Source organism: Lemur catta, chromosome 2 (assembly GCF_020740605.2).
Source record: "Lemur catta isolate mLemCat1 chromosome 2, mLemCat1.pri, whole genome shotgun sequence".
NCBI classification, from domain to species: Eukaryota; Metazoa; Chordata; class Mammalia; order Primates; family Lemuridae; genus Lemur; species Lemur catta.
Window position 1 is genome coordinate 117,282,412 of NC_059129.1, and position 16,158 is coordinate 117,298,569.

Consider the following 16,158-nt stretch of genomic DNA (forward strand, 5'->3'; position numbering starts at 1 on the left):
TTTATTCCCTTTAAATAAATGTTTCCTTACTAAACTGAGCCTTAATTCTTTCATCCTCCTAGAGGCTCAAGGGGAGCTACTTTATTTTGTCCCCGCTTTGTTGCCTAGCCAACCGCCCACCAAGCACTAAGTCCCCTGGTCTGCAGTGCAGTGTCCCCAGAGGCCACGTTCCCTGCTCTGGTAACTTCTCAGTCTCCCTGGCCTTTGGGACAGTCGTGGCTCCAACGTGGATCACCTGGACACACGGAGTTGCACACAGTTTCGCCACGCCTTTCTCCAGAGGTAAAAGTTCCTAGCTGTTTGGATTTCCCACAAATAATGCTTTCCATGTGTACGCACTTTACAGATCCCAAAGTGCTTTCGTATCAACGACTTTCTTTAATTTAAAAGTTCAGATAACAGGTCTTGGAAGGATCCTGTCTCAGGAATGATCCCCTCTCGGAGGGAAGGCACGCCGTAGGGAAGGAGGACCCTTTAAGGGCCTTCGGTGGGGCCAGTGCCCGTGCAGGGGAAGAGTGGGGGAGTGTCCTCTTTCTCCCCCCACCCTCAGGCGGCGGCTGAGCCAAAGCCAGAGGGGGCCGTCTCCTCCTCTTCCCCAACAGCTGCAGCTCACTCAGCTCACACAAGCCAGGGCCAGGGGACAGGGCGGCAGCGACTCCTCTGGCTCCAGAGAAGTGGATCCGCACGGGCCACTAAGATGCTGGGAGCCGCCGGGGTTCTCCTCATCCTGCTGCTCACCGGGGGCCTCGGGGGCGGCCAGGCGCAGCGGTCTCAGCAGCAACAGCAGCTGCCGGCGCATCAGCAAAGAGGTACAGTCGAGGCACGGACTGGGCTGTTGATTGCATCCTTTGCGGGGCCCGCAGCTCCTCACTCCTCACTGGTCCCTTCTTACTAGAGTTGCGGGCCGGGACCGCGTTCTCGCTTTGCCTTTAGACAGTGCGCTTTGCGGCAAGAGTGGCTAAACTTGATGCAAGTTCACTTTCAACTCCCCGAGGGAGTGCTGTAGGGGGAATTACTTACGTCCAGCAAAAGGAATGAAAGTCCTTTTCATTGTTCATCCGTTTCTGAGAGGTCTTGCCATTGCTATACATCCTACAAATTGATTTCTGAAATCTTTCCAAGAGGCAAACTTTTTCCAATTGAAAAACAAAACAAAACACGTTTCTTCAATCAGATTCCATCCCTGCAGAGAAAGGTTTCCCAAGCTGTGGCACATCTTGGAACTTTATGGAGGATAGTGGATGCAACTTTTTCCTTTTTCTTTCTTTCTTTTTTGTTTTTATTTTAAGGTACTTCATTTCCAACTATTTAAACAGGATTTGTAAAGTACTTAAATATGTGGATTTTTTCATTTATGGCAATGGTGCTTCCAAGCCTCACCTTTTCTGTACCCACATCCTGTATTGGTATCCTATTTTATTAAAGTGAAATTTCTCCTTTTGCTTAAATACAGAGGATACTTCTATGTCATGTATATTTTAAGACCACAGTGAGCAGATACACACTTCAGGGGACTTTGGACAACAGTGTATTTAATGTAACTTAACTTCTTGTAAGAATGTCTTAATGTTTATATGCATATCATTTCTGAAACTCTTGAGAGCCTTTGAAGAATTATTTTATTATCATGAATTTTAAAAGAGCACATGTGAATTTTAAAGAACAATTTGTAATATACTATTTCAGCAAACATTTCTGTAAGTTGGAAAACCTGTATCAAAGTAAATAATATTTAAGAAATAGTTAAGATATAGTTTCAAATATCAAAATGTTTATCCTAAGAGTACAAAATCTTGAGGTTCATACCTTTTGAAAGTTTTGATAAGACTGACTGAGTCTGCTAAAGTTTTGAAATATACTTATTTCTCTTCTAGTTAACTGGAATAAAGCCATGTGTAATACTTCTGATAGTTGTTCTTATAGTCTAGCATTTTTAGCAGTACTGCACTGTTTTTTTTTAAAGGAGTAAAAAGATACTCTAAGCTTCTTGCTGTAATAATAACTCCCTGATTAAAATTCCTAGAATAAAAATGACCTTGAGTATACTATATAACTTTTTTCTTCTATTTTTGCTTTTCCTTCTCTGGGAGGCAAAATGAGGCCAATGTGGCTAAATCAATAGAACTTATGGCAGTGATTTTGAGAGAATCTCTGGCAGCTCATTTTTAAAACCCTACTTTTAACTATTAATCTTTGCTCAATTATGTGGTGTATTTTGATGACATAAAATACTTTAGTACTGTTAGGCAGCTAGGGGAGAAGAGGGGCTGGGGATACCAACTTTTCTGTCCCCTTGGAATGGGACAGAAGCTCAAAGCATGCAGAGTAGGGATCAAGTGGATTGTTCCTAAGAATTTGCCACCCATGCACACATTTTCTTTGCTCTCCACTTCCCTTTACTTTCTCTTTTAACTGAGATAAAGTTAACTCTGATTTCTATGGTTCAGGCACAAGTTGAGGTGAATGCAGCAGGAAGGGGTTATACTGCTATTATGTTGAGAGATCACTGGATGCTGTATATAATGAGGAATTTTATGCAGAATAACTATAACAAAGAATCTATCATATACTTGTACAATCTGCATTCCAGTATCTATTATTGACTTTGTTATAGACCCTTTGTAATATATTTGGAGGTTAGCTCAAGGGCAAATTGCCTAAACCCGTTAATAGTAAAAGTATATGTAAAATACATTGCATGAAACCTTAAAAGTGTGTAGTGGTGTATAATTTTAAAATGCCTTGTACATATGATCTCTTTCACCTTCAGCTATTATTATTCTCATTGGACAAATTTAAACCTAGGCTTGTAATGGTCTTGACTTAAGTTTACCTAACTGATAAGAAGAATTTAATTTTCAACAACTAAAAACACTTTTAGTATTGTTTACGTTGAAATTCCCTTTTTATGGTTCCAAGGTTTATTTCCATTTATTTTTTGAGACCATGTTTCCTGTTCAATGTTGTTTCTTCAAAGCAAGTTCTCAGTGAAGATCACTAGATATGAGTTTGACTGAAGAAGTGTTTTCTTGGCTATCATCAGTTTTTCTGTTTTCGATTATACTAGCACTGACCTTTCTGGCCAAGCACTAATCGTGTAGGAGTTCTGTTTTCCCTTATAGTACATTGCCAGTTTATTAAGATATTAACATGAAGCAATCATTTTTAGATGTTGTAATCGAGTTAGAAATGTAATCAGGCTTTTTGTTTGTTTAAAAATTTTTTTTTCTTAAAGTCTTATGTGGTTTCCATTAGCATACTGAATTATAATATGAATAGTATTGATTCAGCAAGTATGATATTCCAAGGAAATTCTTTAACTAGATATAAGATTGACAGAAATAGAAAAATGATGTAATGAAAGTGATTATGTATTTCAGCAAGGCAGTGGATAAAATCTTTTTTGATATCCTTGTGAATAATACGTGGAAAATGGAAGCATAATGGTAGGTAAATTGTAACTGATTGAAAAATAGTTTCCAAAGAATATTGCATAGTGAATCAAAGTCAATCTGGAAAAAAGTCCCTAATAGTGTGACAAAGGTTTCCTTAAGTTCACCTATCTTGGTAATGGCTTGATGGAAAACATAGAGTCCAAGCTTATCAGAGCTGCAGATGGTCCAAAATTGATTCAAGTGGCTAAGCTGGTGAATAACAGGCTCAGGAATTTTAAAGATCTCTAAAGCCTTGACCATGAACGAAACCCACATGGGGTTGGTTTTATTATTTATATCCAGATGTTAAATAATTCCATTTGTCCTCTCTTCTGGAAATGTGTTATGTCCTTTATATGTACAGCAATAGGTAAAAATACAGGATGAGAAAGGCCAGTCTAAATTACAGCAAATTCAGTATGAAGATAAAGTGTGACAGGGTGACAGAAAAGTTAGCTTATTTTCATATAAAGCTCATAGAAACAGAGAAGTCTCTTGGTTAACATACATTTGGGTACTTCATTGACAAATGGGTGTAAATTCAGAGAAGGGAGAGCAGAATAGTTATGAGTTTGAAAAGATGAGCCTTTGGATCTGAAGAAGAAAAGATTAGGGAGAGGAAGTCATAAGAGATGGTCTGAAATTTTATTAATAATGAAAGGGTTATTATGTAGAAGAGGGACTAAAATGTTTTTCCTAAAGGGATCCATAGGAGGATATAACAAAGAGGAATGTCTGAATTCTTTAAAATGGAGAAAACTACGCCTTTTTCCCCACTCCCTCACTCCTCACCCTTCTACATTTTGAGCTGTGCAGACATAACTGGGTTGTGCATGAGTACCTTGCTTCTGGAAATGTCCAGGCAGTGGTCAGATGTATAGCTGGTTAGGGATGCTTTAGGATGGGATGCCTCTGTGAGAGGAAGTTAAGACTCATGAAATCTCCAGTCTCCTTTTAATTCAAAGATTCTAATAATATAGTCTATTGTTTTTGGAGGACATACTTGTATTTAAATTTCTGAATTCTTAAAAATGTCAAGAAAATGTTAAATGTATATAAGCGTGTTTTTAGATGCCTTCTGGGATTTAAAATAAAAACATGTTTGAGACAATTCTCACACATTTTTGGCAAGAATACTTAAAAATTTAGCATGGAATTTCCACATCACTGTCAATTGCACGGTTCTAAAACATCCTCTGTTATAAAATATGAGAACAGTTTATGAATTACCTGAGAAGCTTTTTAGGGTATTTATAGTAGCCATAACTCCCCTAAATTAAGTTTTTTGTATTTTCTTTTGCTACATATATAACTTGTTGGCTTGTTCACTACATACTGACCTAATGGTTTAGTAAAAATGATTCATAACAGATAAAATGCATGGCCGAGAATAAGAACATATTCAACATTGCCTATTATAGATGTGGTAGAATTAATAACATTTAAATAAATTTTATATTATATTTTATCTCACATATTGATGTGCACAGATTTCCAATAGATCTTATTTTTAAGATTTTTCTAACCTAGAATTTAGTGCAAAGTAATGAACTGAATCTATATCAAGAGTTACTGGGGTTTATGAAAAAACTGAGCATGTTTTAACAATTCTTCAATTCACTTCAGTTACTTTAGCTCCTGAGATATGGGATAACTGCCACCTGTGCTATAATAACTAAAGAAGTTTTCACCTTCTGCAGGTATAATTATTTAAAAACTCAGATAGGTATTCCAAGGGTCCTATCCAGATATGGTTGTAAGAAAAAAATGAGCCTATATTTTATGGGAGGGACTTAGTTAAACAGGAAAAGGAATTTCTGAGTAGGATTTGAAATTCTTACACCTTTCCACTATACTACAATAGCTTTGACTCAAAGAAAGTTTTCTTTAGGTAGATTTCATGTCTCAATATTTTCTCAGTCCCATTTACCTAAAGCAGAACATTGTCACTATTTTTCCATTTAGTAAATATTGATTATTTATTGACAGTGATTAATGTGCTAGACATTTCAACTTGGACCTCTGAGACGAAAGCTCTGTTCCTTTTGGTCCAAATAGATTTAGCAGTGGACCATTAAAAAAAATTCACTTAAACTTTATACGAGGTTTCACATCTCCTTTCATAACCTGTTTTAGGATTATGGAACCACAATTCTGGCCACAATAGAAGGGGAGTAATTGGGACCTAGCCAAGTCCAGAACAGGGAAACTAATCTCAACCTAGCAAGATTAGTGGGGTGGCTAATGGGCTAAATTATAGTATCCAAGGGATGTTTGATTCCGATCAGTGTAGCTGTCTAGTAGGACTCGACTTTGTGGGTAGAGTATGGGTGGATTATGGCTGGAAAAGTTTCCAAACAGGGTGAAGACAAAAAACAAAGAAACAAAAAAACCCACCAATCAACACTTATGTACACATGTGGAAATAACATTCATTGGAAATCAAGCAGGTGGTGGGGGGAGGAGGAGATGGATAAATTCACACCTAACAGGTACAAATGCACACTATTTGGGAGATGAGCACACTTATAATTTTGACTCAAACAGTATAAAAACATTTATGTAACCAAAATGCTTGTACCGCAAAATATTCTGAAAAAAAAAAAAAAAAAAAGGAGTGGTGACTGTAGGTCATCTGTCCACTTTGCAGTAGGTCCTTGTTTAGCAGGTGGAGGACTGTAAAAAAGATCAGGAAGAAATGATCGTCAGTGGTCATACAAATTGTTTAGCTTCTAATCCAGAAGATTGGGGTTTAGGATTTCTGTATAGTCGCAACTTTAATCTGGGTAGCTAAGCAGGAATTTAGGCAGAAGCCCAGTTGCAGTGAATAAGAAAAGAAGGTAGAGTTTACAGAAAGACTAAAGTAGATTGGCACATGGCTCTCAAGACTCATACCAGGCTTGGCATATACCAAATAGCCAGAAACAAAACTAATTCTGGGCTTTCCCAGTTGGTAAGACTGAATTTAGAGATCAGAATTTGTGATGGAAATTGGTGGGGTTGGGCCTATGTGTATTAGAATGTGGTAAATGAATGAATGTGTTCAGTGAGTAAAGTAGACATCTCCCCCCAAAAATCCCTGCTCTTGTGGAGCTTATATTTAGTTAATATAGAGAGGGGGAGACAGGAATACAACGAATGTATGATGAAGAAGTAATATAAGAATACCTATATGGTATAGAATGTAGTAGGTGGTAAATTCCCTGACCAAACAAATCCAGCAGGGTAAAGGCAGTGAAGAACTGTAGGAGTGGAGGGAGGTTGTTTGCTATTTTAAGTAGGTTGATAAAGGCTGACCTTATTGAGAAGGTTGCAGTTGAGCAAATACTTGAAGGTGGTATGAGTGATTCATACAGCTGTCAGGTAGAAGAACACTCTCAGCTCAAGGAACACACCTGTAAGGGTCTAAGGTTGGAGCATGGTGAGAAGAGTCAGAGAAATAATGGAGATCTGGATCACAGAGCATTGTTGACCTAGCAAAGATTTTGCCTTTTAGTCTGAGTGAGGTGGGGAGGTGTTAGGAAGTTTTGAGCAAAGTTAAATGAATGAATGAAATCATAGTTATTTTTTCCCCAGATATAGGCTCTAATTCATGGGATTAGGCTGGTAATCCACACATGGAATTATTTTAGATTCATCTCTTTCCCCCAGACATCTCAATCATAGAGTATATTTAAGTGATTCTACATTCCAGAGCATTCCACTTCAACAATCTTATCACTGTGAAGCTCAGATGCATCTTGGTAACACTTTTTTTTTTCCTTTTGGCTTCTCAATACTATTCCACAATTCAAAGTGTATCAGTATCTCAAAAACAACCAAAGAATAAATTATAAATGAGATAATGATAATTTTCAGTCCAGTAGCTATATGTTAAAGTTCTAAAGTGTAATCCCGGCCGGGCGCGGTGGCTCACGCCTGTAATCCTAGCTCTGGGAGGCCGAGGCGGGTGGATTGCTCGAGGTCAGGAGTTCGAGACCAGCCTGAGCAAGAGTGAGACCCCGTCTCTACTAAAAATAGAAAGAAATTATCTGGCCAACTAAAAATATATATATACAAAAAAATTAGCCGGGCATGGTGGCTCATGCCTGTAGTCCCAGCTACTCGGGAGGCTGAGGCAGTAGGATCGCTTAAGCCCAGGAGTCTGAGGTTGCTGTGAGCTAGGCTGATGCCACGGCACTCACTCTAGCCCGGGCAACAAAGTGAGACTCTGTCTCAAAAAAAAAAAAAAAAAAAAAAAAAAATAAAGTGTAATCCCTTTTAAGTGGCTTATAACATGCAAGGTCCTATTCTAAAGGGGGAAAGAGAGATACAGAGTTTGCCACATGAAAAATATTTTTTTCAAAAGCCTACATGCTGCCACAATTTCCTGACTTATTGCCTACTATACATTTTTCAATCAATGAATAAGACCAAAAGTATGAAGGAAAACATGAAGCAGTACAGTTGTCATTTCAGCTAGCTACCTTATCTCATTGGTTTGTTGAGAGGCATATATAGAACACTTAATGTAAAACATGGAGCATTTGTAGTACAGCCTCAATAAATGTGAATTTTCAAAATGCCTCAAAAAATGAAGTAAGTCTAACAACTGCCTTGGTGCTATGAAATACTCTATCTCAAAGAAACACTTTTCTCCAGCACTGCGTGGTATATCAAATTCAGCTGAGGCTTTTTGTGAAGGAATTTGCTTATGTACTTTAAAACAACTATATATGAATTCAGTTCTGATTGGAATTTGTGCTGTAGTATATCTTTATTCTGAACTGTCTAGCTTAGCCTACAATAAAAACCCTTAACATATGCCTCATTATATCTTCAGTTTCCACATACATTCCTGTGCTTTGGAGGTAACTTTGAATAGTAGAAAAACTATGGACTTAGAAGGCAAGAATTGGATTCATAGCCAAGTTACCACTTAACTAAGAACCAAGGCTTGAGTCAATGGAGTTTATATTTCCTATTAGTAAAATAGAATTAAGTTAGGTAATAAATGTGAAAACACTTGGCAACTAATCAGTAAATGTTCACCCTTTTCTTATTTTTCCTTTATTATATGAGCATAAAGCTCAAAAATTATATTTGCTTTGCATGTAACATATCTCTATGCTTAAGAGGGGCAAATTATTCTAAAAGGTTCTTTGAGTATACTCTAAGACAGGGGTCCCCAACCTATGGTGAGTTGTATAATTATTTCATTATATATTACAATGTAATAATAATAGAAATAAAATGCACAATAAATGTAATGAGCTTGAATCATCCTGAAACCACCTACCCCCCCACCCGGTCCATGGAAAAATTGTCTTACATGAAAATGGTCCCTGGTACCAAAAAGGTTGGGAACTGCTGCCCTAAGAGATTATAGATGGCAAACTATCTCATTGTAGAGGGATCAAATAATTCTGTCAAAGTTACACAAGTCAGTGACAGAGATAAGAAGAAACATAAGGTCCTATAATTAGCTAATGGTTATGTTAGAATCTCAGTGTGAGAAGTGATTTAAAACAGACAACATGATGGAAATTTTAGCAATACTTAATGGCCATGTATACTTCAAATATGATACAATAAACATTTTTTCTAGGAATCTCTCATTTTTGAACATGCATTTATTGTGTTGATAAACTCTATTTTTGGTTTAAATATATAAAGAAACATATAATGACATATGTAGATATGTTGTTGAAAAAGAGAGAAGTAGTTTAATACCTTTTAAGATAGCTATAAATATTCTTCTTTGATTCTACACCAAAACTCAATATGTGGTAGTTTTAAAGATTGGCTGCATTGTGGTATCTGAAACTGTATCAGTAATGGTTTTGTACTCTGTTTTGTTAAAATTCACTGATCTGTCCTGCACGTGGAAAGAATTTTAATCATGTGTGATGTTATAACATCATTCATTGATCATTTAGAAAATATTGATTCACTGAGTTATACAGATCACCCACAATTTGACAAATTTCATTATAAAAGATTTTTAAAAATCACATTTGTTATAGTACTATTGATCTCATAAAAAATGTCTCTAAATATTAGAAGATGTTAACCTCACAGTGGTAGAGACAAGTTTTCCAAAATAATTATTTTCATTTGCAAGTTCAAATGCAATTATTTATAAATTTTGCAAGTTATTTTTCTTGAATGTAGTTACTTTATTCATTTTCAAGAAAATGTCTATCAAATAAGTCTTAAAATTCATAATTTGTCAGACACTTTTTGTAGTAAAAAGGGTATTCCGTGAAAAAAGTGGTTAGTTTAGCTTGCAACTGAAAAAATTGTACAAATGCTTTTCCTCAAATCAACCATCATGTTTCAGTGTATGGTTTATATTAAAAAGATGTACTAAAGGGTGAAGAGTTAATAAATGTAATCATTGTTCCAGTTTCAAGAACATTCTTCTGTGAAACCAGCTGTTTATTTATTTTTTTTCTTCTGGAAGTATGTAGTGACAAAAAGTAAAATGACCACTAGGATAGTTTGGTACCTCTGCCTTGATTTTTACTAATGCACCATCACTGTTACCCACATTACTTTTGTACTATCAATGCACATGTCAACACAATGAAAAGGCAAATAAGGATTGTCTTGTTATTAAAAGAATTTAAACCTTATGTACCCATGGATGAGGTCTTGGGGACTCCAGGGATTTGTAGACCATTCGTTGAGTTTTACAGGGTTATACTATTGCTGAGTTCTTTATCACCTGCAGCTTTTATCAGTTCTTCAAAAGCTACAGACATGTGAAGGTAAATTTTACAATCAAAAAGAGCCAAAACCACTTTAGTTTTTAACCCAGGTCTAGTTTAGGCCAATGATACCATTTCTTTTCAAGGGGGCAGAAACCCAGAAAAAGTTTCTTCTCTTGGAAAAGTAGGGAAGGGTTAAAACCAGAGATTTTGGAAAATCAAAATCTCTGCCATATCATTTGCCATCCTTTCTTTCCTTTCACTTCCCCAAACTAGAAATAGAAATAGTTCATTTGCCCAAAGTTGGAAAGATTATGTTCTCCCTAGTGGATTTATTAAATAAAAAGTGAACTTACAAGCAAAGTTTAACACAAAGGAAACATACTAATATTTGGAATCCTGAATATTAGCAGAGGAGATATTTTTTGAGCTTTCTTATTGAGCTCCTGAATTCGTATCAAGAAGGATCCTTCATGCTTCTCATTAAAAAAAAAAAAAAAAATCCTTGTTGGAAGCACTGCATGTCATGTATCTTAGAATATGGAATTTCCTTCATTTATGTCTAACCTTTGAAGCCCTTGTATTTTTCTGATTTCAAACCGTTCTCTTTTTCTGTTGTATTCAGTAACAGTGAAGACTTCTTTCCATTTCAGGGCCTTTGTCCTTGCTGTTCTTCTGTCCAGGACATTGTTCCGTCAGATCCCTCATGGCTGTCTCCTCAATATTACAGACTCACTTCAATGTCACCTCTATAGAGGCATTTCCTGAGGACAAATTTAAAGTAGCTCCTGTCATGCACTCATCTCCGTGTTTTAATTTCTTTGAATAATTTAATGTTTGTCTAGAATAACCTGTTTATTGTTGTCTGTCTCCACTGACCACTGGAATATCAACTGTGTTGTAAAAGGACCTTCATCTCCAGAGCCAGTGAGATATAGAAATATTTTTCATTTTGAAATAACATGTGGCTGTGTCCAGCTTCTTCTGAACATAATTCCATGGAGTAGGTCAAAATTGGATTCATGTCTATAATCAATCTGTCCTGTTTATGATTTTCAGTTATGTAGTGAATTAGAAGACCAATCCAATCATATTTCAGATAAATCTCAAGAGCAATTCTATTGTAGAAAACCAGGACATTTAATCAACTAGTTTCTCTTCGAAGATCTTCAGTCATTTAACAATTAGAAATCAATAACATAAGTTTCATAGTGATAGGACTTTTTGCCTTTTATTGCTTCTATTGCTTTATCTCCAGCTTCTAGTCTGGTGTATGGTAGGCACTCAAAAAAACTGAATGAAGAAGCCACACTTTTTTTGGACAGAGCAAAAATGTTGCCTTTAAATAAATTTATCATGTAGGCATACACCCATCCCCTCCCTCCACCCCCCATCTCATGGTGAGTGCCAGGCGCACTGTCTGGAGAATAGACACGCTTGAGGCTCTGACTCAGGGGGATAGGCGGGACATGGACAATGTATATAACCTGAACTTATGTACCCCCATGATGAGCTGAAATAAAAATAAATAAATAAATAAATAAATAAATAAATAAATAAATAAATAAATAAATAAATAAATTTATCATGCTGCTCTGCTACTTCCAGGTTGGGCAAAAGAGTGAGATTCTGTCTTTAAACAAACAAGGCCCATGTACTTTTCTCCCCTGATGCTTTTATATTTTGGATGAATGTTTTTATAAGATACAAATTTCCGTAAGTACTAACACATAGTATGGATAGATACAGGTTATTGTTATTAATACCACATAGGTGATAAATAAAGTATTTTAGAAAATGGAGCTACCTTAAATTATCTTGCTTCTTGAGATATTTTTTTTCCCCTTAAGATATTCCAGTAAGAGTTGAGCAGTATTTAAGGTTTGGACAAAGAATGCATATTTCTTGGCTTAGAACTTTTCTAAATGTGAGGCCTTGTCAGATGAGAATTATATTACATAAGATTAAAATGATTATTTAGTATGTAAATTCTAGGGATAGAATATAGGTAACCCATATGGCATGACTTGATTGACATCTTTTTTCCATTTTTCTTTATATCTTCTTAGACACTACCAAAGTTCTTTCTATTTCCGGGGGAAAAAAAAACACTTAAACTACACATGAGGCCTCTACAATATGCCAAATGATGCATGTACTGTACCCTTAGGTGTGGTCTCTTCCCTGGAGTTATTGGCAATCAAAATGGTTACATACTTAAAATTAATAAAAGAGATTTGTAGCTCAAGAAATGTAGTGTTTGCACTCTTCTCCATATTTTAAGAATGAAACTGTATTAAAAGGCAAGGCAGAGGTTCTTTGCTAGTTTCCTTCCTAGGTCCTCCACACTTTTAAAGCTCCTCATTTGGACACAATTCCCTCTTTACTTTTCCCAAACAAAGCTGTTTTCACCAACTTTTTGCAAAAAAGACAATACCCTCCTTTATCCTTTTACTAAGCTATTTGAGCCACAAAGAATACTCTCCTCTTTCCTTAGCATATCCTATTTTGAACACCCTCCTCTTCTACTTTTAAAATAGGGCTAAAAACTTATTTCCTCCAGGTCCTCATTGAGGAATTCACCTTTGATTACTTTAGCCCCAAAGATCATGATGCATAGTGAAAATTCTTCAGCATACTATTAATATATATTTGAATTTTTTCTTATTTTTTCTTGCTTGATTTATGTGTTTATGTGTTTATGTATAGGAGAGGTGGAATTTGTCTCAAAATTATATGTGTTTTCTTCTTTTTAATACACATTGAAGCACCTAGTAAGTGAATTCTGTATGAACTCACCAGGCCATGGCAATATCTTCAATTGGGAATGTTTGAAAGGAATAGAAAAGTGGCATTCTGCTTTAATTTTTATTCTCTTGGTATGTATTCTTCATGAATAAAGAAAGATTAAAGTGATTGAAAAGACAATATGAATCAAATAATTAAGAAACTCTGCAGTCAGCTGTAGAATTATTAGCTAAATCTTCTCCAGACTGGAAATTAATATTAAATTCTTTAAAAATTTCTGTGTAGTGATTAGCTAATATAAATTTCAGAGAGATCCTATATACTAAATGTCTAAATTTCAGTAACTATATAAAATAGTTATCATGATTTCTATGGAGATATAAAATCAAATCCTTTCTGATAGACTTAATTACATCTTCCTTTTCCACCATGCTGGTACCATATGCTTTACATTTGTGTAGTGTCTGGTATCTAGGAGGTTTCATTGTTTCACCGCCATTTACAAACCTTTGAGAACTGTGGTGTAGAAGGCAGTATACCTCTACCATTGTGGTAAAGAGGGATCACTGCTTAAAATGAATGGCTTAGTCTGATAAAAATAAGAAAGGGTAGAAATAGAATCCCAGAGGTCCATTTCAGTTCTACATAAATTCCAGACGTCCTTTTCTATGTAAATTCTTCTATAAGTTCTACATATAATTCTTCAGTTCAATGTGGAAAGTAGCATTTTTTAAAAGGAGAAAGCTAATATGAAAATTGCAGCATTGTAAAAATGTTTAGAGATGAGAGGGTTAGTTTCTGAAAATTGAATCTATAGAAAATCTATGACATGTTTTTTTTTATATATTCAGTCAAAAAATGATGGTTTCTCATGTTTTCTAGAGGGAAACATCCATTCATTTTATCAGTGTGCTTAATATAATTCTTATTCCTTCCTTCATTTTACTAAAGTGTTTATTTTTTATTTTTATTTTTGAGACAAGGTGTAGCTCTGTCACCCTGGCTAGACTGCAGTGATATCATCATAGCTCACTGCATCCTCAAACTTCTGGGCTCAGGTGATCCTCCTGTCTGAGTCCCCCAAAGTGCTAGGATTAAAGACCTGAGCCACTGCGCCTGGCCTAATTCATTTTTATATTCTTCTGTTCATAAATATGACCAGATGCAACTTAAAATATGTATATTGTATTATTTTATATTAACATACATATTGTTCTTTCATGATAGATTTTTATGGTTTCAGTAAATGTTGAATTTATTATAATTTATTTAGTAAAATATTGATATTAAAAACTAGTATGTTTATTTGAGGGATATGGGAGACTCATAGTGAAGTCATTCTTTCACCAAGATTTCTTTCTAAGAAGACATTCACTGTTACTGGAATTGCGTTTTGTGCATTAGATTCCATTGACGTAATTTTAAACTTCCATTCTACTTCAGAATAAATGGAATTTCATTATGTCTGACTCCACAATAAGTGGGTACCAGAATTGTTGACATGTAGTAGAATTACAGATCTTAATGTCTTTGTATATTTTGCATTAAAATGCATTATGTGCTCTTTCGTTTCTGTTTTAAAGAAACTACCATTGATTTACATAGTTGTATAGAAGAGTTCTGTTTAAACTCCATTGCTTGATTTCACAGTGACTGTTTTCCTTCTGAAATCATTTGAAAATATTTCTTAGTATATTTTCTACTATTGGATAAAAATGAGGTAAAACTTATGAATTATAAATGTGTTTAAGTGAATTTTCTCTAATAGTAAGTCTTTCTAAAAACCTTTGTGGATTTTAAGCTGTAATTGTAGCCTTTGCTTACAACTTTCTTTTATTCTATACTTTGTTATAAAAGCCCTATAGGAAATTAAGTATTTTACATAATAATGCTTAGAACATCTTTCTCTTTTAAAGAGTGAAATCAAAATATAGAGCTCAATAAGAATAGGCTCTTTTCCTGGATTCCATGTATCTGAGGTTTGGGGAACTTCTGCTGTGGAGGCCAGGAAGGAGGAATCTGGGCTAAGAAGGAGACAAAGAAGGTGGGCTTTGATTCTCAGAGGCCTGGTGCTGGGATCTTCTCAGCCATCCCTAGAAGTTCTCAGAAGTAGGCATCCAGGATCAAGTCATTGTTTTTTCAGTTCAATGGACCCCTTATGGTTCCAAACCCAAAGGAACAATTGCCTTATAAAAGTCTTAAAGCTGTCAGTTCCAGAACAACTGTATTCTCAAGGAGCTGAGACTGAGGGACCAATTCGTAGGACACATTTACTCAGTCCACTTTAATGAGAGGGACATTTTAAATTCATCCAGGTCAAGATCACCCACTAGGCTTGTGCATTGCCTCTTCTTCTTTTCTGTCTGGACAAAAAGGGTCCCAGAGTTGATAATCACCTCAAAAGACAGCTTTCTGATTCATCATTACAGTACCCACAGTCTTAGTTCTTCAGCTTGGTTTGAGGGTATCCTGTGCATAATTTACGAAACAGATTTGGAGTAAAAATGTCTTAAACCAGCGGTCCCCAACTTTTTTGGCACCAGGGACCAGTTTCATGGAAGACAGTTTTTCCATGGCCTGGGGGGGGGGGGGTGGTGGTTTCGGGATGATTCAAGCACATTACATTTATCATGCACTTTGTTTCTACTATTATTGCATTGTAATATATAATGAAATAATTATACAACTCACCATAGGTTGGGACCCATGCCCTAAACAACAGTTTTAATAAGCATTTTTAATTCCATAATAAATTGATTCAGAGAATCATTTTCTTTTCTATCTCCCTGGATAAAAGTATGTGGAGGTTGGATTTCCTGCTGAGTTTCTTAGCCTTATTGCCAGGTCAGAAACTAGGCATATTAACATGAAAACATGTTGTTCTGCATCTGGAAGCCAGAACACAATAAGCATTGTTAATTTAGTTAAAGGAAAAGACAGCTGTTGAAGATTAGGCTTCTTGTGTATGTGTGGGAGTTAACAGAACAATGTCTCTTTTCCAAGATGTGTAGGCTTTTCTTTTGCTTACATGCAAATTTAAATTGATGAAGAAATTAATGTTAAATGAAATAATAAACCATTTTGTAATTTTAGTTGGAAATTGGTTGACCAGTGCTCATATGAATGAAGGTATAAAGTTCTAGAAACCAGATAACTTCCACAATCTTTCCATACTATGCATTATATTCTGGGTCATAGTTTTCTATAGTATAACTAGTAAACCAGATAAGTAACTCTGTTTTCAAAATCAGCCTTTGTGCTATTATTTGGAGCCCTGGCCTAAT

At 35.6% G+C, this 16,158-nt stretch overlaps 1 protein-coding gene across 1 annotated transcript in view; it reads left to right on the forward strand.

Annotated features, from left to right (window-relative positions):
* Window positions 1-613: 613 nt before the first annotated feature.
* The window catches only part of LAMA2 (laminin subunit alpha 2), a 554,924-nt gene continuing 539,379 nt past the window's right edge, over window positions 614-16,158 (forward strand). Inside the window, exon 1 of the mRNA XM_045544336.1 lies at window positions 614-809. Within this exon, the coding sequence (XP_045400292.1) occupies window positions 698-809 (112 nt within the window). The 5' untranslated portion in view covers window positions 614-697. The remainder of the gene's footprint in view (window positions 810-16,158) is intronic.